This window comes from Polychytrium aggregatum, assembly GCF_025602895.1.
Source record: "Polychytrium aggregatum strain JEL109 chromosome Unknown BJ171scaffold_22, whole genome shotgun sequence".
Classification (NCBI taxonomy): domain Eukaryota; kingdom Fungi; phylum Chytridiomycota; class Chytridiomycetes; order Polychytriales; genus Polychytrium; species Polychytrium aggregatum.
In genome coordinates, this window is record NW_026516224.1 from 636,842 (window position 1) to 662,865 (window position 26,024).

Sequence of the window (26,024 nt, forward strand, 5' to 3'; positions counted from 1 at the left end):
GTGGGTGGCTGCTGTCATCCCATCGATGGCGAGCAATCTCTGCTGCATTGCTGTCATGCGTGATCGCAACATCCTGCACACCATGCACACCATCAATGCCATGCACACCATCAATGCCATGCACACCATCAATGCCATGCGCACCATGCTGCATCAGACTCCTCTCACAACACCACACGACACCATACACATCGCCTCACCTTGCTGCACATCCATCTGACCACATCCAACTGACCCCATTCCCTTTCGCACTCGTCCATCCCCCGCCACCAAACTCAGGCTCTCTCCGTACATCCGAGTGCTTGTGGCCAAGACCGAGAGGGCCATCGCCGAGGGCATCCTCTACCACCAGAGCCGACCCATCGTCCTCGCTGCCGACGAAGACTCGCAGCTCCGCGTCCTGCTCGATCCCATCGACTTTGACCCCGACAGGAAGGCGCTCGAGGATCTGTATGTCGAGGGCACCCGCCAGTGGCTGTTTGACCATGTCACTGCCTGGGTCGACGACGACGACAACGCCGACCGGGTCCTGTGGGTCAATGCCGTCGCCGGTGTCGGCAAGTCCGTCGCTGCCGCCCAGATCGCCAACATCCTGCTTGATCGGGACCAGCTGGCGACATCGCTGTTCCTCAAGTACAACGACACCCGCAAGAACAACCCCCGCATCCTGCTGACCACGATCGCATATGGACTGTGTCGCTGGTACGCACCGATCGGCCGTCGGTTCCTCGACGCTGGCCACACCAAGGACGACCTCGACAAGATGAGCATCCCGGACCTGTTCAAGGCCTTGATTGAGGATCCACTCGAGGCTCTTGGCCAGTACCGGCCCAAGGGAGCCGTCGTGGTGATGGTCGATGGCCTGGACGAGTGCCATCCGCGCGACGAGATCCTGTCGCTCCTGGCCTGGCGACTCACGCAGCTGAAGGACGAGTCCCGGATCAAGCTGCTGCTGACGTCCCGCCCCGAGGCCGACATCAGGGATGCCTTCCGAGGAGTGCCGACCACGACGATCGAGCCGTCGAGCGAGGACAACATCCGCGACCTCCGGGTGTTCATCGACCATCGTCTCAGGGACCATCCCAGCCTCAGCGAGTCGGACCGCACCCAGGCGATCTCGGTGCTGCTGGACCAGTCCAAGACATTCGTGTGGATCAACCTGATCCTCAACACCGTCGAGCACGAGCTGGAGACTCCCGAGCCAGGATCGACGCCGTGTGAGGAGAGCGACGCAGCACACGAGCCACGGACACTGACCCTCGAGATGATCCGAGAAATCAACGACTCGTCGGTAGATCTCAAGGGACTGTACCACAAGACATTCGCCAAGATCCACTCGCAGTCGAGCCATCCGGCCGAGCTGGTCACGGTGGTGTCGGCAATCGCCACGGCCCAGTCGATCCTGACCCCACAGATCATCGCCGATGTGTTTGGACTCGAGATCGGCGTCGTTCGCGAGTGTCTCAAGAGCCTCAGCCTGGTCCTCGATCCTGGCGCCAATGGACTGGATCCCCGAGGCAGCCAGTCCACCAACACCGAGGTCAAGTTCAACCACAAGTCGGTGGCAGACTATCTCCTCGGTGACGCATCGACTGGCCATCCGTGGCATGTGTCGGACTCGTTCCACACGGTGTTTGCCAAGGGATGTCTCGGAGTGATCCTCTCGCACGAGCCAGTGATCAACATCTGCGATATCTTCGAGTTTCACGACAATATCGCCGACCTCGAGGACAGGGTCGCAGCCACGATCACGCCGTCGCTGCGATACAGTGTCGCCCACTGGATCACACACTTTGTGTGGTGTGTGGAAGGAGTGGCCGAGTCGAGTCCGGTGTGGCAGTCGGCCAAGATGGTCGATGTGGCAGCGGTGCTCACTCGGTTCGTCAAGACGCATGTGTTCTTCTGGCTCGAGTGCGGGTCGCTCACACATGTGGTCAAGCCGATCATCGAGCAACTGGCTGTGCTGCGAGGAGTGGTCGCCAAGGCACCCAGCACCATCGTCGACGACACCACGAAGGAACTGGTCAAGGACACGTATCGATTCATCCGCGAGTTTGCCGATCCGATCATCAAGAGTGCACCACAGGTGTACAACTCGGGGTATGCATTCACACCGAAGGAGACGGCGATCTACAAGACATATGCTGACCAACTCGAGGACAAGATCCCGTTCCTGGTCACTTGCGGTCCAGCACCGACCTGGGACACCTGTGTGATGACAATTATTGGACACAACGGCAGTGTGCATGCCGTCGCGATCTCACTCGATGGCAAGTGGATTGCCTCCGGCTCTCGTGACAACACCATCAGGGTGTGGGATGCTGCCACAGGCCAGGTGAAGTACACCCTCAAGGAACACCTAGATAGTGTGAACTCCGTGGCCATCTCGTCTGATGGCAAGTGGATTGTTTCTGGCTCAAATGACAGCACCGTCAAGGTGTGGGATGCCACCACAGGCCAACTGAAACACACCCTCGAGGGACATACCAGGGGTGTGGACTCTGTGACCATCTCGCCAGATGGTAACACCATCCTCTCTCGTCAATATGGCGGTAATCAAATCCTGTGGGTCCAAAATAGTGACGAGTGGGTTCGTTCGGAAGACGACCCCTCCAACTTCATTGTCACATCCAAGTCACCTCACATTCCCCGGTGGTCCGAAATCGACAACGCACCACAGTGGATTCGCCACGACCACCACGTCACCAAGGTCCCACACGCTTACTTCGATTCGCGATTTAACTTTTCTCTTCCATCCGGAGTATTCTTCGTGATGAGCAACCTCTTCCCAGCACATCCAGTTGTCATCCTGGTAAGTCCTGCTCAATCACTTGCCGCATCGCCCATCTTCGACTGACCGCTCCCCTTCCACAGCCAATCTATCTCAGCACCCCCGAGATTCAAGCTGAGGTTTCGTTTTTCCGAAAAACAGTCACTCTCCAGGGTATACAGCGTACCCAAAACGAAACGGACACCCTGCGTTTGAGTCAGAGTCGTCGCTGTGTTCTGGGCCCTGAATACACTCCACTCATCGTCTGTCATGACCAAACAGTGCCTAAAGACAAACAACTCGAGTCACCTGAGTCACTTGATATCGAGGAACCATGGACTGTTCAGGCAGTCCAATGCATCCACCACACTCTCGCATCGAGACATCAATTCCTCACGGAACATGATCTCGGTATGCCAGTCGATCATCGCCCATGGAGATCGATCGGATGTATTCAAGACGATACCCCCGAAAGCAACCAAACCACTGGATTGCCAGCAGAGACAGAAGTGCAATCCCTCGGCTGCCCACCATGGCCTACCGATCAGCAGGCCTCAGGCTTCTGATGCCAGAGAGAAGCGCACTGTCCCGGTTCCATATGTGTTCACTAGATCAACTTTGGAGGCTCGGTCTGAGATCGATATCGTCGCTGCCCCGCATCAGATCTGCCGGGATTCCCTTGTCGTGGGGGGCGTGGAGAGAGATTCAGGACACCAAGGGTGACTCTGGTGGTTGACTCCTGGCCTCGCTCCTGGACGTTTTCCATTTTCTCTCGTCTCTCAGGGCTCTGTCTGTCAATGCTCGGCAGCCGTGGGGATCTCCGCTGTTCGACAGATTTGTCAGGGGTCTGAAGCACTTCTTGGATGATGTGCCTCTTGTACACATCCCAAGTTTTCTTGGAGCACAGCTTTTGCTCGATATTACTGACTTGGGAAGAAAAAGTCTTGAAATACTCTGAGAGCCGGGTTTTCAATTCCAAAGGGCTCTCTCGAATGCGAGCCTAAATGATACCCAACATCCATATTCGTGAGGATGCCACCCAAGGTCGCTCGCAGCAGTTTGTCACTGATTGCTCCGACAACGGATCCATGCCCAATGCACTATCTCACCTACCAGATCAATTTGGAGACACTCTGCACTCGGCCCGCTCGCCAGTATGTATGATGCTGCTGCTGGCTGGGGCATATCGGGATCAGCGTGCGGGAACACGTCGCCAGAATTGAGGGTGGTGATGTAGACCGTGGTATCCTCGCGGATTCTTGGCATGTTTGCTTGTGGATGACTGTTTGCAAGTGTGACAGTGGCTCCCCTCTGGAGTGTGGTGATGGTCTTGAATACCTTGACCGATCCAGTGAGGAGGACAAATATCGAGTCGATGGCGTCGCCTGCATCGACTCGGGCACGTTGGAATCACTCTTACAGGGCGAGTTCCGTTCGTTGGAATGCAAGCGCTCACGAGCCACACCTGGATTTGGAAAACGCAGATCTGACATCGAGCTCGCGCCAACTCACCTTCTGCGACAACCACTTGGTTATAGCGCAGCGCTTTGCTCTCGCCCGTGAACACGAGGAACTCGATGTTTGCTCTGGAGCAGCCCTCAAACAGTGGCAGGTGCTCAATGAGTTCGACAATGTGCAAGTCCTTGGACATCTTCATCTTGCCCATGGTGTCAACATAGTTCTCACATGAAATGCTTTTTTTTTTTTGTTACTATAGTCAACTTTATTTAAGAAGACAAGCCATCAGGTCCAACAGGTTGGTACCCCGGCACGTTGAGTACACAGGCAAGCCTATTTACTCCTGTTGCAGCCTAGTGCTGCCTCAGCTGCCCACAAGGTCTGAGACCAAGCGGGTGAACACATTTTCAAGCAGTTCCCACAAGGGAATAGCAGGATCGACGGGAGGTCGGGGTGGTGGAGTGACAAGTGCTGGCACTATACTACGCTGTGATGAGGGTGCAGGGAGAGACTGCAAGGGTGGGACTACACTGGTTGTGGGAGTGGGTGCTGGTACTGGGTGTGCACCAAGTGCGAATGCTCGGAAGGCAGTGCGGGGAGCGGGTACATGAGCAGCAAGCGATCCAAGTGCGGGAGGGGTGCGAGTGCGAGGGGGAGTGCGATCGAAAGAGAGCAGGTCCAGCAGCTTGTCCACTGGTCCCACTCCGGCTATACCACTTTCCACCCAAGTCGGGTGGGCCGTCTTGAGGGCTGCGACCTTGCGGACCAGGACTTGATGCGGATCCACACATTGCTGTGCGTGGGTCCTGGTCAAGTCGATCCCGGATCCGTGTCGAGCCAGGTTCTTGCACTTGCGGTATCCAAACCTGAAGTGACCTGGGAGAGCACCGAGTCGCCATCGGACCATGAACATGAGCATGACCATGGATCCTTGGTACCCGCGAGCCTCCCAGAGTCCCGACATCTTGGTCGACGGGGTGCAGGCGGCGGTGAGCTGCTGTTAGAGTCCAAAGGGGACTCAACGGCAAAAGAAGAAGTGAGCTCGAAGTGAGCTCAGGGAAAGCAAGGGTAGAGTCCGAAGTGGACTCGGAGAGGGAGCGAGGGAAGCAAAGATCCGTTCAAGATAAGACTTGTCTCGAAATGAGACGTGAGGAACACTCAGAGAATAAAGTAGAAGGCACTTTATTTAGTCCTATTTTGAACGCTAAGGTTCGACTACACATCGCGGGGGTCAGGCTATTTATAGACAAGTCCGGACTTGGCAGCGAAGGGCGGCCAAGGGAGGGAAAAGTGGGCGATCGAGCAGGGCGAAGGGGGCGATGCACGAACGAGGGCCGAGAAGGACCACCGAGACAGGCAGAGAACCAAAGCGAGAGAGGCGCAAGCAAAAGCGAAGCACCTGGCAGGAGAAACGTGCAAAGGCGAAGCAATGTGACTCAACGTCCAAGAAGCGGATTGGTCAAGTATAAGGTTGGGGCAAATGCATGCGAGATGAACAAGAGATCGGGGCGGTCAGGCAGGTCATGAGTCACCGGTGGGGGGACACATGACCGGCAGCCGAATTGCAACCAATCGCAGCAAGGCGCGTGCACAAACAAACCGGCGCGTGCGAAGAAGACAAAGGAAGCGGAGCAGCGCGGGAAAACGGAAGTGCGGAAGGAGCGGAAAAGACAGGCAAAAGGCGGAAAATCGGAGGGGAACTGCAAGGCTACACACAAACAAACAGAAAGGCAAAAGAATAGCCAAGTGTGCAGTCAAAGTGGAGAACAAGCAGGAGCTATCCCTAACATCATCCCCTTCCTTAGCGACGAACTCCGGACGTCGCCTTCGGCTTTGAGGGATAGCGAAGGTGGAAGTCAGCAACAAGATCAGTGGCGTGGGAAACATTGGCAGCGGGCTCCCAAGACCGGTCAGTCTCGGAATAGCCCTTCCACTGAACCAAGTACTGTAAGCGACCACGGAAGAGCCGAGAATCGAGAACAGTCTCGACCTCAAACTCTTCCTGGGAGTTAACAAGAATGGGAGGTGGTTCTGGTTGGGTGAACTCGGGAACAATGTCCTTCGTTCGGGGTTCAAGGAGGGATACATGGAAAACGGGGTGAACTTTAAGTGTGGAAGGGAGTTTAAGCTCAAAGGCAACGGGGTTGATGCGGCGAAGAACTTTAAAGGGGCCAAGCTTTTTCTGGTCAAGCTTGTTGGAGGGACGAAGGGTGCGAATGTGGCGACGATCCAGAAAAACGAGGTCGCCAACGGAGATGTCGGGAGTGGGGAGACGGGATTTGTTGGCCTGCACAGTGTAGGACTCTTGGGCAACCCGGAGGTTGGCCTTGAGATCCTCGAGAACGGTCTGAAGTCGGTCGACACGTTCTTCGGCAGAGGGCACAACAGAGGGATCACGAATGATAGAGGGATCGAAAATGGGGTGATGGCCATGGACTGCAAAGAAGGGAGTCATGCCAGTGGAGGTGTTTTCCGAGTTGTTGTAAGTGAACTCGGCAAGGGGAAGGTGAAGGGTCCAGTCGTCTTGCAGGTAATTGCAATGGATACGCAAATACTGCTCGATGACCTGGTTGAGAACCTCGGTCGAACCGTCGGTCTCGGGGTGGAAGGCAGAAGAAAGGGAAATCTTCGTCTTCAGAAGCTCATTGAAGCGCCTCCAGAAGGCCGAAGTAAACTGAGTTCCTCGGTCCGAAACAATAGACCGGGGACAACCATGCAAGCGGAAGATGTGGGAGAGGAAGAGTTCGGCGGTTTGCTCGCCTGTAACCGTCTTCGTGGTGGGCACAAAGTGTGCTTGTTTGGACAGGCGGTCCTTAACCACGAAGATCGAGTCAAAACCGTTCGAAGGTGGGAGATCCGTGATGAAGTCCATCGACAGGTCCCACCAACGTTCGGAAGGAACGGGGAGAGGATGAAGTAAACCATAAGGGGAGTGACGGGACGGCTTGGCTCGCTGGCACGCTTCACAATTAGCAATGAAGCGACGCACAGACTTACGAAGCCGGGGCCAGTGAAAGTCCCGGGAGACGAGCTCAACGGTCTTGGCAAGACCAAAGTGACCAGCGGCAGCGGAGCAGTGACGTTGCTCAAACACTTTGAGCTGGAGCTCGGGGGAAGGGACAACGATCAGGTCTTTAAAGTAAAGGAGACCGTCACGGAAGGAGTAATCGCCATCAAGACGTTTGGCGTTAAAGTCAGAAAGGAGGGAACAAGAAAGGGTGGCAGCTCGAATCTCGGAAAGAAAGTCGGGATTCGAGCCGATAACAGTGATGCTGTCGAGAGAAATAGACTCGAACAGCTGAAGGAAGTTGGTGGAGTGGAGGGAGTCACCAGGCTTTATCTCAAAGTCAGAACGGCGACTGAGAGCATCGGCTTTGGTGTTGAGACGACCAGGGCGGTGGTAAATGCGAAAAGCAAAGTCAGAAAGGAATTGGGCCCACCGGAACTGGCGGCGAGAAAGTTGAGAAGCGGCAGTGAACCGGGTAAGGTTCTGATGATCAGAGAAAACAAGAGTGGGAATATCAGGGTCGGCAGCCATCAAGTAATGACGCCAGGCGGTAAAGGAATCGACAATGGCGAGGAGCTCTTTGTCGTGAGTGTCATAATTCACCTCGGCGGGACGGAATTGCCGAGAGTGAAAAGCAACGGGGTGAAGAGCGCCGTCAGGGTCAAACTGAGAAAGGACGGCACCCAAAGCAAAGTCAGAAGCATCGGGCTCGATGACAGCGGGTTTAGAGAAATCAAAGTATCGAAGAATAGGTGCGGAAGTGAAGGAAAGTTTAAGAGAATCAAAAGCCTCTTGGGCCTCGGGAGACCAAGAGAAGGTGGAGGATTTGGTAGTGAGGGAAGTCAAAGGACGAGCAAGTGCGGAAAAGTCCTTGACGAAGCGGCGGTAAAAGTTTGCGAAACCAATAAAGACTTGGATATCGCGAGCAGAAGAGGGAACAGGCCAAAGGGAAACGGCCTCGACCTTGGCAGGGTCCATTTTGATGCCATCGGCAGAAATGATCATGCCGAGAAAGTCAACTTCAGAAAGGTCAAAAGAACACTTGGCCGGATTGACCTTAAGGGAGTGTTCACGAAGGCGAGAGAGAACAAGCTTAACATGCTCCTCATGCTCCTGGGGATCTTTTGAGAAGATCAGGATGTCGTCAAGATAAATGACAACACAGACACCAAGGAGGTCCGAGAAGATGTCGTTCATAAAAAACTGAAAAGCAGCGGGAGCGGGGCGGAGACCGATGAGGTGGAACTTGACCTCAGACTTCAAACCCTCCTTGAAGAAGTGCATCTTGGTGGGTTCGTCAGTCTGGACGCGGGCGGCGAGCTGGACGAAGCGGGTGGCGAAGGCTTGGCAGGACTTGAGCTGGACCAAGCGTTTGAGGTCGTTCAAGGCCTTATCTTGCGAGGAGGCCGTGTCCTCACCGAAGGTCGACTTGAGGGCAACTTCAAAATCCGCGAAGGAAGCCGGGAAGCGGTTGGCCATATAAAAGGCGGCCTCGTACCATTTGAAAGCTTCGCCGCGGAGGAAGGAGGTGGCATAAAGGACCTTCTGGCGCTCGGGCGCAAAGAAGGCAGGATCGGCGAGGAAGACGAGGTGGCACTGGGCGAGGAAGGCCGTCGTCTCGTCGCGGGAACCTAGGAACTCCTTGGGCTTGTTCACCTGGTAGACCTGGCGGGGAGCGGCGGCGGGAGCTTGCAGATCTTGGATCTGACGATGGAGAGCAGCGTTCTGGGTCATGAGGGCGTTCATACGCTCCTCCATGCGCGCCAGGTACGCATTGAGATCTGCCGGGGGTGCAGCAGGCTCAGCCATCGGATCGACGAGGGAAAGAGAGGCGAAAGAAGAAGAAAGGCCGGGAAGCCAAGAGGGAGCGTTCAAAATGATGTTAGAGTCCAAAGGGGACTCAACGGCAAAAGAAGAAGTGAGCTCGAAGTGAGCTCAGGGAAAGCAAGGGTAGAGTCCGAAGTGGACTCGGAGAGGGAGCGAGGGAAGCAAAGATCCGTTCAAGATAAGACTTGTCTCGAAATGAGACGTGAGGAACACTCAGAGAATAAAGTAGAAGGCACTTTATTTAGTCCTATTTTGAACGCTAAGGTTCGACTACACATCGCGGGGGTCAGGCTATTTATAGACAAGTCCGGACTTGGCAGCGAAGGGCGGCCAAGGGAGGGAAAAGTGGGCGATCGAGCAGGGCGAAGGGGGCGATGCACGAACGAGGGCCGAGAAGGACCACCGAGACAGGCAGAGAACCAAAGCGAGAGAGGCGCAAGCAAAAGCGAAGCACCTGGCAGGAGAAACGTGCAAAGGCGAAGCAATGTGACTCAACGTCCAAGAAGCGGATTGGTCAAGTATAAGGTTGGGGCAAATGCATGCGAGATGAACAAGAGATCGGGGCGGTCAGGCAGGTCATGAGTCACCGGTGGGGGGACACATGACCGGCAGCCGAATTGCAACCAATCGCAGCAAGGCGCGTGCACAAACAAACCGGCGCGTGCGAAGAAGACAAAGGAAGCGGAGCAGCGCGGGAAAACGGAAGTGCGGAAGGAGCGGAAAAGACAGGCAAAAGGCGGAAAATCGGAGGGGAACTGCAAGGCTACACACAAACAAACAGAAAGGCAAAAGAATAGCCAAGTGTGCAGTCAAAGTGGAGAACAAGCAGGAGCTATCCCTAACAGCTGCTTGGAGCGGTCGAAGCCGTTCTTCATGTGGTTTTTTTTTTGTTTTGGTAGTTGTATATTCAGGAATATTCAACATGCCATCAGTATCGCAGGATACCCGGCAGTGGGTGGCCAAGCTCGCTCATACACCCCTGTTGCGGCCTTCGCCGACTCTCCAGCCCACACGGCGAGCCATGCGGGTGAACACTCCCTCTAATAACTCCCAGAGGGAGTCGCACGTTTCCAGGTCCCTCTCAGGGATGTCGGGGGTTGGTTTATCCAAGTCTCCCTCTAGTATCAACTCGAACCCACTCCAGGGTTTGCTGTGCGGTGTTGGGTCTTGACTTGCCCTCAAGGGAGTGTGAGTTTGTCTGTGGGAGGGGTACTCGGGATTTATCTCGTATCCTGGGGTCTGACCTAGTCCCAAGTCATCGTCGGACTCTGGGATCGGGTCAGTACTTCGTCCTTGGGAGGGTGTTAGGGATAGCTTCTGCTTGTTCTCCACTTTGAATGCACACTTGGCTGTTCTTTTGCCTTTCTGTTTGTTTGTGTGTAGCCTTGCAGTTCCCCTCCGATTTTCCGCCCTTTGCCTGTCTTTTCCGCTCCTTCCGCACTTCCGTTTTCCCGCGCTGCTCCGCTTCCTTTGTCTTCTTCGCACGCGCCGGTTTGTTTGTACACGCGCTTTGCTGCGATTGGTTGCAATTCGGCTGCCGGTCATGTGTCCCCCCACCGGTGACTCATGACCTGCCTGACCGCCCCGATCTCTTGTTCATCTCGCACGCATTTGCCCCAACCTTATACTTGACCAATCCGCTTCTTGGATGTTGAGTCACATTGCTTCGCCTTTGCACGTTTCTCCTGCCAGGTGCTTCGCTTTTGCTTGCGCCTCTCTCGCTTTGGTTCTCTGCCTGTCTCGGTGGTCCTTCTCGGCCCTCGTTCGTGCATCGCCCCCTTCGCCCTGCTCGATCGCCCACTTTTCCCTCCCTTGGCCGCCCTTCGCTGCCAAGTCCGGACTTGTCTATAAATAGCCTGACCCCCGCGATGTGTAGTCGAACCTCAGCGTTCAAAATAGGACTAAATAAAGTGCCTTCTACTTTATTCTCTGAGTGTTCCTCACGTCTCATTTCGAGACAAGTCTTATCTTGAACGGATCTTTGCTTCCCTCGCTCCCTCTCCGAGTCCACTTCGGACTTTACCCTTGTTTTCCCTGAGCTCACTTCGAGCTCACTTCTTCCTTTGCCGTTGAGTCCCCTTTGGACTCTAACATCATTTTGAACGCTCCCTCTTGGCTTTCCGGCCTTTCTTCTTCTTTCGCCTCTCTTTCCCTACTCGATCCGATGGCTGAGCCTGCTGCACCCCCTGCAGATCTCAATGCGTATCTGGCGCGCATGGAGGAGCGTATGAACGCCCTCATGACCCAGAACGCTGCTCTCCATCGTCAGATCCAGGACCTGCAAGCTCCCGCCGCCGCTCCCCGCCAGGTCTACCAGGTGAACAAGCCCAAGGAGTTCCTAGGTTCCCGTGACGAAACGACGGCCTTCCTCGCCCAGTGCCACCTGGTCTTCCTCGCCGATCCCGCCTTCTTCGCGCCCGAGCGCCAGAAGGTCCTTTACGCCACCTCCTTCCTCCGCGGCGAAGCCTTCAAGTGGTACGAGGCCGCCTTCTACATGGCCAACCGTTTCCCTGCTTCCTTCGCCGACTTCGAAGTTGCCCTGAAGTCGACCTTCGGTGAGGACACGGCCTCCTCGCAAGATAAGGCCCTCAACGACCTCAAGCGCTTGGTCCAGCTCAAGTCCTGCCAAGCCTTTGCCACCCGCTTCGTCCAACTTGCCGCCCGAGTCCAGACCGACTGTAGGAGATGGTATCTCCGACGCTGTGCTGCGCGTACTGCGCGTACTGCGCGGCGCAGTGGGTCGTGACCTGTGCTGCGCTTTGCGTTTTCACGCACCGCAGGCAGGCCACCGCAGGGTATACCTGCGGGTTGCCCCCGTTCCCCCCGTTTGTCTGGAGTTCGGTTTTATCGTGAATAAACGTAAGTGCTCCCCGAGCTCACCCGTCCGCTAGAGTAGCCTAGCACCGCCCTGTTCTGCCCCGTCCTGTCTTGTCTTGTACCCCCTCCCTCCCCGTCTTGCCCCAACGTCCCAGTAGTGGACGTTACATGGTAGCATCGGAAATCCTCGTCTTGTTTTCGTCCTGTTTGTCCTCTTTCTAGATCCTCAAGCTGGATCCCGCCTCTCTTGCCGACCGACTGTAACGTCCACTACTGGGACGTTGGGGCAAGACGGGGAGGGAGGGGGTACAAGACAAGACAGGACGGGGCAGAACAGGGCGGTGCTAGGCTACTCTAGCGGACGGGTGAGCTCGGGGAGCACTTACGTTTATTCACGATAAAACCGAACTCCAGACAAACGGGGGGAACGGGGGCAACCCGCAGGTATACCCTGCGGTGGCCTGCCTGCGGTGCGTGAAAACGCAAAGCGCAGCACAGGTCACGACCCACTGCGCCGCGCAGTACGCGCAGTACGCGCAGCACAGCGTCGGAGATACCATCTCCTACACTCCCACACTTAAGAAGGCTTCCTGCGAGGAGCCCTGCGTGTGCTCTTTATTTGGGGCTCCTCGAGGTGTTTACCGTATTTACTCAGCTCCTCGGGTGCATGGGACAAGTCCTCCAGTGTTTGCCATGTGTTGCCCGAGTGTGGGTAACCAACCCACTTGACATAAAACCGAAGTGACCCATCAGCCACTTTCTTGTGCCTCACGATCCTTTCGACTTCATATTCTTGAGTATAGTATTGTCCGAGGTCGTCTTCCAGTGGTGCGTCGTCCGGGACACCTTCGTCGGCGTCGGGGAACTGTGCTGGACTGCGGGTCGTGTGGCGACGCAGCTTGGACACATGGAAGACAGGATGGAGCTTGCTTCCAGGTGGCAAGTCCAACAGGTAGTTGAGGGGACTGGGTCGGGCCGCTATCTTGAACGGTCCTCGGTACTTGGGCAACAACTTCTTTGACTGGGCTTCGGGGACCTTGATGTTGTCGGCGTCCAGGTAGACAAGGTCTCCAACTTCAAAGGAGACATCCTGGTGTCGGCGGTCGTAGTACTTCGCCATCACTTGTTGCGCATCCGTGAGCGCGTCGGCGATCATCTTGTGTCGGACTTGATGATCTTTGACAAAGGCACTTGGTTTGGGAGGCAATCCAGCCGTGGACTCGGTCAGTGTCAAGGAGGTGGGAACATCAGGCTGGAATCCGTAGAGCGCCTCAAAGGGGCTCAAGCCAGTTGTGCTCGACTTGGCGGTGTTGTATGCAAACTCTGCATGACTCAGCTGTATGTCCCAGTCGTCTTGGCTGGTCGAGGCGTATGTCCTCAGGTATTGCTCGAGGGTGCGGATCGTCCGCTCGGACTGTCCATCCGTTTGTTGGTGGTGCGAGGTTGACATGTTCAGCTTGGTGCCGAGATGGTCGAACAGACTTGTCCAAAACAAGGAGGTGAATCGGGGGTCTCGATCACTGACGATGGACTTTGGGAGGCCGTGGTGCTTGAACACATGCTTGAAGAACAGCAGTGCAAGGTCAGGCGCGGAGCATGTCGTCTGGCACGGCACAAAGTGTGCCATCTTGCTGAACCTGTCGACAAAGACAGCGATTGCATCGTGGTCCAACTTGGTCGTCGGTAGATGCGTGATGAGATCCATGGACATGCTGGTCCAGGGGCGGTCGGGAACAGGCAGGGGTTGCAGCAATCCTTGCTCTCGGGTCGTGCGTGACTTGACCATCTTGCAGGTATGGCAGGACTCGATGTACTTCTCGACGGTGCGCTTCATTCCAGGCCAGTATGCGACTTTGGCCAGTCGGTCGTATGTCTTCTCGACTCCAAAGTGTCCAGCGAGGGGCGAGTCGTGGACCTCTTGGAGCAACTTGGTCTTCAACGACGGAATGTCCGGCACACAGACACGGCTGTCCTTCTTCAGGAGGAGCAGGCCATCACGCACTGTGTACTCGGATGATTCGTCGTCCTTGGGGAGCTTAGACACCTTTCGGAACAGTTCTCCGAACTGTTTGTCGTTGGCGATGTTGTCTCGGACAACATCCAGCATCGTGTTGTCGACACTGACAGTCGACTCGTACAGTGACGCCAATTGGTAGTCGGGGCGTCGGGACAGTGCGTCAGGCACCACATTGAGTTTGCCTTTCTGGTATACAACCTCGTAGTTGTACTCGGCGAGGAACTCCATCCATCGCGCTTGGCGTCGGCTCAGGTTCTTCTTGGTGTCGAGGTAACGCAGTGACTGGTGGTCCGTCACAATCTTGAAGGGCTTGGCGGTACCGTGGAGGTACACTCGGAACTTCTGCAGCGCGTAGATGATCGCAAGCTGCTCCTTCTCGTGCACGGGATAGTTGATCTCGTGTTGGGACAGTTTGCGCGACTCGAAGGCAACGGGCCTTCCCTCCTGCATCAAAACAGCTCCCACCGCAAAGTCGGAGGCGTCGGTGTGCACGGAGACATCCGTGTTCGGGTCGAACACAGCGAGGACAGGAGCGTTCGTCAAGGCGTGCTTGAGGGTCTCGAACGCTTGGCGTTGTGGGTGGTCCCACACGAAGGGGCACTCTTTGCGGAGTAGGTCTGTGAGTGGACCGGCAGTGCGCGCCAGATCGGGGATGAATCGGCGGTAGTAGTTGACGAGACCGAGAAACGACTGCACGTCAGAGACGCATGCGAGCGGCGGCCACTCGACCACAGACTTGACCTTGGCGGGGTCGACTTCGATTCCTCTTCCTGAGACAACGTGTCCCAGGAACGGGACTTGATTCTTGAAGAACTCACACTTGGACAGTTTGGCATACAACTTGTGCTCGCGTAGCTTGGCCAGCACGCGGGCGACATGACCTTCATGGGTCGCTTCATCCTTGCTGTACACAAGGATATCATCCAGGTACACGATGACAGAGTTGTCGAGCTCTTGGCGGAACACATCGTTCATCAGCTGCATGAACGTGGCAGGTGCGTTCGTCAATCCGAACGGCAGCACTAGGAACTCGTACAGTCCGTAGCGAGTCCTGAAGGCGGTCTTGTGGACATCATCCTCGTGGATGCGGATCTGATGGTAGCCTGAGCGGAGGTCTATCTTGCTAAAGACCTTTGCTCCACTCAGACGATCCATCAACTCGTCGATCCTGGGCAACGGGTAGGTGTTCTTGATGGTCTGTTTGTTTAGTGCGCGATAGTCGACGCACATCCTGAGATCACCTTCTTTCTTCTTGACAAAGAGCACTGGTGCACCATACGGTGACTGGCTCGGGCGGATGAACCCATGGGCGAGGAGGTCATCCAACTGGCGCTTGAGTTCGTCCATCTCCGTCAGCGACAGTTGGTACGTCGGTCTTGACGGAGGCGACGAGCCTGGTTCGATGTCGATGCGATGATCGACGGTGCGTTGGGGTGGCAGGCATTGTGGCAACTGGTCGGGGAATACGTCCTTGTACTCGTCGAGCAGCTTGGTCACCACAGGCGGGGGACCGGGACCGGCTTGGTCGGTGTCGTCGACCTCACGCACGACACAGAGGAACGACGTGTCCTTCTTGATCAGCCTCTTGAATTGCATGGCTGAGAGGAGAGGTGGCATGTTGGGTGAGGCCATGCCCTGCAGGACAATGTCAGGGCCAACACGGACAGTGCGGCCTTTCCAGTCGACGACTGGAGTCGGCTCGGCACGAGCAAGCCAGCTCATGCCGAGGATGGCATCGAACTTGGTGTCGATCACTTGGAACAACAGGACAGGATGGTACTTGGGATGGAGGGCCACTCGCAGGACCACTTGGTGTGTGCACTGCTGCACACGATCGTCTGCAAGCGCCACACTCATCGGCGACTTCTTCTTGGTTGCATGTATGTTGAGCTCCTGGAGCAAGCGTCTGCTGACAAAGTTGCAGCTTGCTCCAGAGTCCACCATCATTCGGACGGTGTGACCTTGGACGGTGGCAGGGAGGTACAGCAGGGACTCTTCATGGTCCTCCTGCACAGCCTCCTGCACCATGACTTGACTTGGGGGAACGGGCGACACTTGGTCTTGGTTGGCTTCATCACGGCCACTCGGACATTTTGGATAGGGTTCGGCCATTGCGGGGGCCTGCGGCGTCAGCACGCCATTGCACACGACGTCCACGGCTTGCGGACACATGTCGGAAGCATCCGACACACACGACTTGACAGGGGTGAGGGCACAGGCGGTCCTGTCCCTCAAGGGTTCTTGATTTTCTTTTTTGTTTTGGTTTTCAATTTTGGTTTTCTCTTCACGTTCGTGGAGAGGCAGGCGGCTTGCGCCACCATGCACCTCTCGCACGACGCACAACACTTGGTTTGTTTCTCCTTCGGGGGAGGGGGCGAGGTGAACTTCCTCTGGAGACGCGTGGACTGCATTGAGCAATCCACGGCGTTGGTCTCCTACTAGGGCTCCAGAGCCACCTAGTAGGGTCGGCCGTTTCCCGACTTCATGGGGCACTCCTTGGCCTGGTGTCCCGGTCGGTGACAGAAGAAGCAGGAACCATGGCGGAGGTCCTCCTGCTTCTGTCTGTCCTTGGGGGAGACAGTGGCAGCTTGCTGGAACCGGGAGCGGGGAGGGCCACGAGCCTCCATGGCGTTGACGTCAACGTCCATGGGCTCAGGCATGGGTCTTGCGGGCGGGGCCGGGCGAGGCGGACGGGCTGGGACGTGATGAGACCGATGGCCGCCTGCCAGCTGCGGGTAGAACTGGCGGCCATGGTACTGGACGTTGTCGAGGTTCTCGGCAACGTCCATCATCACGTCCAGGGACTTGCGGGCATCAGGGTTGCTGGCGATGTACTCTCTGATCTTGGGCTTGAGGCCCTTCTGGAAGAGGTACATCGCATCAGCAGAGCCCAGCTCCTCAATCTGGGAGGAGAGGTCTTCAAACTCCTCGATGTAGCGGGTCACAGAACCACGCTGCACGAGAGAGTATAGCTTGTCACGGGCAATGAGTTCAGCATTGGGGCTGCCGAAGCGGCGACGGAGGCGGTCCTTGAAGTCGTCAAACACACCTTCGCTCTGCTCGTCGAACCCTTGGCGGCGGTACCAACGGTACGCCTGGTCCTTTAAGCAGAGCTTGGCGGCGACGATGTGGTGGGTGGGGGCGACTTGGGCAGCATCGAGGTAGTCCTCGAGTTGCTGCAGCCAGTCCTCCACCGAGGAGGAGCGGCTCTTCCCAGTAAACACTGGGGCACGGAAGGTCTTGAGGAAGGCTTCCGGAAGTGGGCGGGGGTTGCTCATGGCAGGGGCAGGCTCCAGGGACAGAGAGGAGAGTCGGTCGGCAAGAGAGGCGGGATCCAGCTTGAGGATCTAGAAAGAGGACAAACAGGACGAAAACAAGACGAGGATTTCCGATGCTACCATGTAACGTCCACTACTGGGACGTTGGGGCAAGACGGGGAGGGAGGGGGTACAAGACAAGACAGGACGGGGCAGAACAGGGCGGTGCTAGGCTACTCTAGCGGACGGGTGAGCTCGGGGAGCACTTACGTTTATTCACGATAAAACCGAACTCCAGACAAACGGGGGGAACGGGGGCAACCCGCAGGTATACCCTGCGGTGGCCTGCCTGCGGTGCGTGAAAACGCAAAGCGCAGCACAGGTCACGACCCACTGCGCCGCGCAGTACGCGCAGTACGCGCAGCACAGCGTCGGAGATACCATCTCCTACACCGACTCTCCTCTCTGTCCCTGGAGCCTGCCCCTGCCATGAGCAACCCCCGCCCACTTCCGGAAGCCTTCCTCAAGACCTTCCGTGCCCCAGTGTTTACTGGGAAGAGCCGCTCCTCCTCGGTGGAGGACTGGCTGCAGCAACTCGAGGACTACCTCGATGCTGCCCAAGTCGCCCCCACCCACCACATCGTCGCCGCCAAGCTCTGCTTAAAGGACCAGGCGTACCGTTGGTACCGCCGCCAAGGGTTCGACGAGCAGAGCGAAGGTGTGTTTGACGACTTCAAGGACCGCCTCCGTCGCCGCTTCGGCAGCCCCAATGCTGAACTCATTGCCCGTGACAAGCTATACTCTCTCGTGCAGCGTGGTTCTGTGACCCGCTACATCGAGGAGTTTGAAGACCTCTCCTCCCAGATTGAGGAGCTGGGCTCTGCTGATGCGATGTACCTCTTCCAGAAGGGCCTCAAGCCCAAGATCAGAGAGTACATCGCCAGCAACCCTGATGCCCGCAAGTCCCTGGACGTGATGATGGACGTTGCCGAGAACCTCGACAACGTCCAGTACCATGGCCGCCAGTTCTACCCGCAGCTGGCAGGCGGCCATCGGTCTCATCACGTCCCAGCCCGTCCGCCTCGCCCGGCCCCGCCCGCAAGACCCATGCCTGAGCCCATGGACGTTGACGTCAACGCCATGGAGGCTCGTGGCCCTCCCCGCTCCCGGTTCCAGCAAGCTGCCACTGTCTCCCCCAAGGACAGACAGAAGCAGGAGGACCTCCGCCATGGTTCCTGCTTCTTCTGTCACCGACCGGGACACCAGGCCAAGGAGTGCCCCATGAAGTCGGGAAACGGCCGACCCTACTAGGTGGCTCTGGAGCCCTAGTAGGAGACCAACGCCGTGGATTGCTCAATGCAGTCCACGCGTCTCCAGAGGAAGTTCACCTCGCCCCCTCCCCCGAAGGAGAAACAAACCAAGTGTTGTGCGTCGTGCGAGAGGTGCATGGTGGCGCAAGCCGCCTGCCTCTCCACGAACGTGAAGAGAAAACCAAAATTGAAAACCAAAACAAAAAAGAAAATCAAGAACCCTTGAGGGACAGGACCGCCTGTGCCCTCACCCCTGTCAAGTCGTGTGTGTCGGATGCTTCCGACATGTGTCCGCAAGCCGTGGACGTCGTGTGCAATGGCGTGCTGACGCCGCAGGCCCCCGCAATGGCCGAACCCTATCCAAAATGTCCGAGTGGCCGTGATGAAGCCAACCAAGACCAAGTGTCGCCCGTTCCCCCAAGTCAAGTCATGGTGCAGGAGGCTGTGCAGGAGGACCATGAAGAGTCCCTGCTGTACCTCCCTGCCACCGTCCAAGGTCACACCGTCCGAATGATGGTGGACTCTGGAGCAAGCTGCAACTTTGTCAGCAGACGCTTGCTCCAGGAGCTCAACATACATGCAACCAAGAAGAAGTCGACCCCGCCAAGGTCAAGTCTGTGGTCGAGTGGCCGCCGCTCGCATGCGTCTCTGACGTGCAGTCGTTTCTCGGTCTCGTCAACTACTACCGCCGATTCATCCCCGATCTGGCGCGCACTGCCGGTCCACTCACAGACCTACTCCGCAAAGAGTGCCCCTTCGTGTGGGACCACCCACAACGCCAAGCGTTCGAGACCCTCAAGCACGCCTTGACGAACGCTCCTGTCCTCGCTGTGTTCGACCCGAACACGGATGTCTCCGTGCACACCGACGCCTCCGACTTTGCGGTGGGAGCTGTTTTGATGCAGGAGGGAAGGCCCGTTGCCTTCGAGTCGCGCAAACTGTCCCAACACGAGATCAACTATCCCGTGCACGAGAAGGAGCAGCTTGCGATCATCTACGCGCTGCAGAAGTTCCGAGTGTACCTCCACGGTACCGCCAAGCCCTTCAAGATTGTGACGGACCACCAGTCACTGCGTTACCTCGACACCAAGAAGAACCTGAGCCGACGCCAAGCGCGATGGATGGAGTTCCTCGCCGAGTACAACTACGAGGTTGTATACCAGAAAGGCAAACTCAATGTGGTGCCTGACGCACTGTCCCGACGCCCCGACTACCAATTGGCGTCACTGTACGAGTCGACTGTCAGTGTCGACAACACGATGCTGGATGTTGTCCGAGACAACATCGCCAACGACAAACAGTTCGGAGAACTGTTCCGAAAGGTGTCTAAGCTCCCCAAGGACGACGAATCATCCGAGTACACAGTGCGTGATGGCCTGCTCCTCCTGAAGAAGGACAGCCGTGTCTGTGTGCCGGACATTCCGTCGTTGAAGACCAAGTTGCTCCAAGAGGTCCACGACTCGCCCCTCGCTGGACACTTTGGAGTCGAGAAGACATACGACCGACTGGCCAAAGTCGCATACTGGCCTGGAATGAAGCGCACCGTCGAGAAGTACATCGAGTCCTGCCATACCTGCAAGATGGTCATGTAACGTCCACTACTGGGACGTTGGGGCAAGACGGGGAGGGAGGGGGTACAAGACAAGACAGGACGGGGCAGAACAGGGCGGTGCTAGGCTACTCTAGCGGACGGGTGAGCTCGGGGAGCACTTACGTTTATTCACGATAAAACCGAACTCCAGACAAACGGGGGGAACGGGGGCAACCCGCAGGTATACCCTGCGGTGGCCTGCCTGCGGTGCGTGAAAACGCAAAGCGCAGCACAGGTCACGACCCACTGCGCCGCGCAGTACGCGCAGTACGCGCAGCACAGCGTCGGAGATACCATCTCCTACACTCCCACACTTAAGAAGGCTTCCTGCGAGGAGCCCTGCGTGTGCTCTTTATTTGGGGCTCCTCGAGGTGTTTACCGTATTTACTCAGCTCCTCGGGTGCATGGGACAAGTCCTCCAGTGTTTGCCATGTGTTGCCCGAGTGTGGGTAACCAACCCACTTGACATAAAACCGAAGTGACCCATCAGCCACTTTCTTGTGCCTCACGATCCTTTCGACTTCATATTCTTGAGTATAGTATTGTCCGAGGTCGTCTTCCAGTGGTGCGTCGTCCGGGACACCTTCGTCGGCGTCGGGGAACTGTGCTGGACTGCGGGTCGTGTGGCGACGCAGCTTGGACACATGGAAGACAGGATGGAGCTTGCTTCCAGGTGGCAAGTCCAACAGGTAGTTGAGGGGACTGGGTCGGGCCGCTATCTTGAACGGTCCTCGGTACTTGGGCAACAACTTCTTTGACTGGGCTTCGGGGACCTTGATGTTGTCGGCGTCCAGGTAGACAAGGTCTCCAACTTCAAAGGAGACATCCTGGTGTCGGCGGTCGTAGTACTTCGCCATCACTTGTTGCGCATCCGTGAGCGCGTCGGCGATCATCTTGTGTCGGACTTGATGATCTTTGACAAAGGCACTTGGTTTGGGAGGCAATCCAGCCGTGGACTCGGTCAGTGTCAAGGAGGTGGGAACATCAGGCTGGAATCCGTAGAGCGCCTCAAAGGGGCTCAAGCCAGTTGTGCTCGACTTGGCGGTGTTGTATGCAAACTCTGCATGACTCAGCTGTATGTCCCAGTCGTCTTGGCTGGTCGAGGCGTATGTCCTCAGGTATTGCTCGAGGGTGCGGATCGTCCGCTCGGACTGTCCATCCGTTTGTTGGTGGTGCGAGGTTGACATGTTCAGCTTGGTGCCGAGATGGTCGAACAGACTTGTCCAAAACAAGGAGGTGAATCGGGGGTCTCGATCACTGACGATGGACTTTGGGAGGCCGTGGTGCTTGAACACATGCTTGAAGAACAGCAGTGCAAGGTCAGGCGCGGAGCATGTCGTCTGGCACGGCACAAAGTGTGCCATCTTGCTGAACCTGTCGACAAAGACAGCGATTGCATCGTGGTCCAACTTGGTCGTCGGTAGATGCGTGATGAGATCCATGGACATGCTGGTCCAGGGGCGGTCGGGAACAGGCAGGGGTTGCAGCAATCCTTGCTCTCGGGTCGTGCGTGACTTGACCATCTTGCAGGTATGGCAGGACTCGATGTACTTCTCGACGGTGCGCTTCATTCCAGGCCAGTATGCGACTTTGGCCAGTCGGTCGTATGTCTTCTCGACTCCAAAGTGTCCAGCGAGGGGCGAGTCGTGGACCTCTTGGAGCAACTTGGTCTTCAACGACGGAATGTCCGGCACACAGACACGGCTGTCCTTCTTCAGGAGGAGCAGGCCATCACGCACTGTGTACTCGGATGATTCGTCGTCCTTGGGGAGCTTAGACACCTTTCGGAACAGTTCTCCGAACTGTTTGTCGTTGGCGATGTTGTCTCGGACAACATCCAGCATCGTGTTGTCGACACTGACAGTCGACTCGTACAGTGACGCCAATTGGTAGTCGGGGCGTCGGGACAGTGCGTCAGGCACCACATTGAGTTTGCCTTTCTGGTATACAACCTCGTAGTTGTACTCGGCGAGGAACTCCATCCATCGCGCTTGGCGTCGGCTCAGGTTCTTCTTGGTGTCGAGGTAACGCAGTGACTGGTGGTCCGTCACAATCTTGAAGGGCTTGGCGGTACCGTGGAGGTACACTCGGAACTTCTGCAGCGCGTAGATGATCGCAAGCTGCTCCTTCTCGTGCACGGGATAGTTGATCTCGTGTTGGGACAGTTTGCGCGACTCGAAGGCAACGGGCCTTCCCTCCTGCATCAAAACAGCTCCCACCGCAAAGTCGGAGGCGTCGGTGTGCACGGAGACATCCGTGTTCGGGTCGAACACAGCGAGGACAGGAGCGTTCGTCAAGGCGTGCTTGAGGGTCTCGAACGCTTGGCGTTGTGGGTGGTCCCACACGAAGGGGCACTCTTTGCGGAGTAGGTCTGTGAGTGGACCGGCAGTGCGCGCCAGATCGGGGATGAATCGGCGGTAGTAGTTGACGAGACCGAGAAACGACTGCACGTCAGAGACGCATGCGAGCGGCGGCCACTCGACCACAGACTTGACCTTGGCGGGGTCGACTTCGATTCCTCTTCCTGAGACAACGTGTCCCAGGAACGGGACTTGATTCTTGAAGAACTCACACTTGGACAGTTTGGCATACAACTTGTGCTCGCGTAGCTTGGCCAGCACGCGGGCGACATGACCTTCATGGGTCGCTTCATCCTTGCTGTACACAAGGATATCATCCAGGTACACGATGACAGAGTTGTCGAGCTCTTGGCGGAACACATCGTTCATCAGCTGCATGAACGTGGCAGGTGCGTTCGTCAATCCGAACGGCAGCACTAGGAACTCGTACAGTCCGTAGCGAGTCCTGAAGGCGGTCTTGTGGACATCATCCTCGTGGATGCGGATCTGATGGTAGCCTGAGCGGAGGTCTATCTTGCTAAAGACCTTTGCTCCACTCAGACGATCCATCAACTCGTCGATCCTGGGCAACGGGTAGGTGTTCTTGATGGTCTGTTTGTTTAGTGCGCGATAGTCGACGCACATCCTGAGATCACCTTCTTTCTTCTTGACAAAGAGCACTGGTGCACCATACGGTGACTGGCTCGGGCGGATGAACCCATGGGCGAGGAGGTCATCCAACTGGCGCTTGAGTTCGTCCATCTCCGTCAGCGACAGTTGGTACGTCGGTCTTGACGGAGGCGACGAGCCTGGTTCGATGTCGATGCGATGATCGACGGTGCGTTGGGGTGGCAGGCATTGTGGCAACTGGTCGGGGAATACGTCCTTGTACTCGTCGAGCAGCTTGGTCACCACAGGCGGGGGACCGGGACCGGCTTGGTCGGTGTCGTCGACCTCACGCACGACACAGAGGAACGACGTGTCCTTCTTGATCAGCCTCTTGAATTGCATGGCTGAGAGGAGAGGTGGCATGTTGGGTGAGGCCATGCCCTGCAGGACAATGTCAGGGCCAACACGGACAGTGCGGCCTTTCCAGTCGACGACTGGAGTCGGCTCGGCACGAGCAAGCCAGCTCATGCCGAGGATGGCATCGAACTTGGTGTCGATCACTTGGAACAACAGGACAGGATGGTACTTGGGATGGAGGGCCACTCGCAGGACCACTTGGTGTGTGCACTGCTGCACACGATCGTCTGCAAGCGCCACACTCATCGGCGACTTCTTCTTGGTTGCATGTATGTTGAGCTCCTGGAGCAAGCGTCTGCTGACAAAGTTGCAGCTTGCTCCAGAGTCCACCATCATTCGGACGGTGTGACCTTGGACGGTGGCAGGGAGGTACAGCAGGGACTCTTCATGGTCCTCCTGCACAGCCTCCTGCACCATGACTTGACTTGGGGGAACGGGCGACACTTGGTCTTGGTTGGCTTCATCACGGCCACTCGGACATTTTGGATAGGGTTCGGCCATTGCGGGGGCCTGCGGCGTCAGCACGCCATTGCACACGACGTCCACGGCTTGCGGACACATGTCGGAAGCATCCGACACACACGACTTGACAGGGGTGAGGGCACAGGCGGTCCTGTCCCTCAAGGGTTCTTGATTTTCTTTTTTGTTTTGGTTTTCAATTTTGGTTTTCTCTTCACGTTCGTGGAGAGGCAGGCGGCTTGCGCCACCATGCACCTCTCGCACGACGCACAACACTTGGTTTGTTTCTCCTTCGGGGGAGGGGGCGAGGTGAACTTCCTCTGGAGACGCGTGGACTGCATTGAGCAATCCACGGCGTTGGTCTCCTACTAGGGCTCCAGAGCCACCTAGTAGGGTCGGCCGTTTCCCGACTTCATGGGGCACTCCTTGGCCTGGTGTCCCGGTCGGTGACAGAAGAAGCAGGAACCATGGCGGAGGTCCTCCTGCTTCTGTCTGTCCTTGGGGGAGACAGTGGCAGCTTGCTGGAACCGGGAGCGGGGAGGGCCACGAGCCTCCATGGCGTTGACGTCAACGTCCATGGGCTCAGGCATGGGTCTTGCGGGCGGGGCCGGGCGAGGCGGACGGGCTGGGACGTGATGAGACCGATGGCCGCCTGCCAGCTGCGGGTAGAACTGGCGGCCATGGTACTGGACGTTGTCGAGGTTCTCGGCAACGTCCATCATCACGTCCAGGGACTTGCGGGCATCAGGGTTGCTGGCGATGTACTCTCTGATCTTGGGCTTGAGGCCCTTCTGGAAGAGGTACATCGCATCAGCAGAGCCCAGCTCCTCAATCTGGGAGGAGAGGTCTTCAAACTCCTCGATGTAGCGGGTCACAGAACCACGCTGCACGAGAGAGTATAGCTTGTCACGGGCAATGAGTTCAGCATTGGGGCTGCCGAAGCGGCGACGGAGGCGGTCCTTGAAGTCGTCAAACACACCTTCGCTCTGCTCGTCGAACCCTTGGCGGCGGTACCAACGGTACGCCTGGTCCTTTAAGCAGAGCTTGGCGGCGACGATGTGGTGGGTGGGGGCGACTTGGGCAGCATCGAGGTAGTCCTCGAGTTGCTGCAGCCAGTCCTCCACCGAGGAGGAGCGGCTCTTCCCAGTAAACACTGGGGCACGGAAGGTCTTGAGGAAGGCTTCCGGAAGTGGGCGGGGGTTGCTCATGGCAGGGGCAGGCTCCAGGGACAGAGAGGAGAGTCGGTGTAGGAGATGGTATCTCCGACGCTGTGCTGCGCGTACTGCGCGTACTGCGCGGCGCAGTGGGTCGTGACCTGTGCTGCGCTTTGCGTTTTCACGCACCGCAGGCAGGCCACCGCAGGGTATACCTGCGGGTTGCCCCCGTTCCCCCCGTTTGTCTGGAGTTCGGTTTTATCGTGAATAAACGTAAGTGCTCCCCGAGCTCACCCGTCCGCTAGAGTAGCCTAGCACCGCCCTGTTCTGCCCCGTCCTGTCTTGTCTTGTACCCCCTCCCTCCCCGTCTTGCCCCAACGTCCCAGTAGTGGACGTTACACCGACGAACCCACCAAGATGCACTTCTTCAAGGAGGGTTTGAAGTCTGAAGTCAAGTTCCATTTGATCGGTCTCCGCCCCGCTCCCGCTTCCTTGCCCGAGTTGATCAAGGCAGCGGTCGAGTACGACGATGCCCTCCATCGTCTCAAGGTCTCTTCCCGTTCCCAACCTCCTCCTCCTTCTTCTCGCTCTGCTCCCCATCACCACCATTCTCCCGCGCATGTTTCTTCTTCCTCCTCTTCTGCGCCCACTCCCATGGACCTTGACTCTGTCTCGGTCCGCCCTGCTAAGCTCTCCGACGTCGAGAAAAAGCGACGTCGTGAGCAGGGTCTCTGTTTGTACTGCGGGGAAAAGTCTTGTCCCGGCAGTCGCGATGTTCAGCAGTGCCCGGTTCTGGTCAAACGGAACTCGGGAAATGCCCACAGCCGAGCAGCACCTCGCAAGTAAGCGAGGTGGTCTGTTCGGCGATACGAACATCTTCCCCCTCTGACTCGTCATTATCGGACGATAAGCTTCTTCTTCCGGCCACTCTTATCGTCATGAGTCTTTCTGGCCCGGTCTCCATCTCCCTTTCTGTTTTCATTGATGATGGA

At 57.0% G+C, this 26,024-nt stretch overlaps 1 protein-coding gene across 1 annotated transcript; it reads right to left on the reverse strand.

Moving 5' to 3' along the window:
• Positions 1–3,146: 3,146 nt before the first annotated feature.
• BJ171DRAFT_508769 (uncharacterized protein) lies at positions 3,147–4,432 on the reverse strand (the record flags this gene model as incomplete). Its single annotated transcript, XM_053111324.1, has 3 exons — positions 4,283–4,432; positions 3,884–4,155; positions 3,147–3,770 (listed from the first exon to the last, which is right to left on the reverse strand). Coding segments are annotated over exons 1-3 (805 nt in total), but the record flags the coding sequence as incomplete, so codon positions are not given.
• Between the last annotated feature and the right edge of the window lie 21,592 nt (positions 4,433–26,024).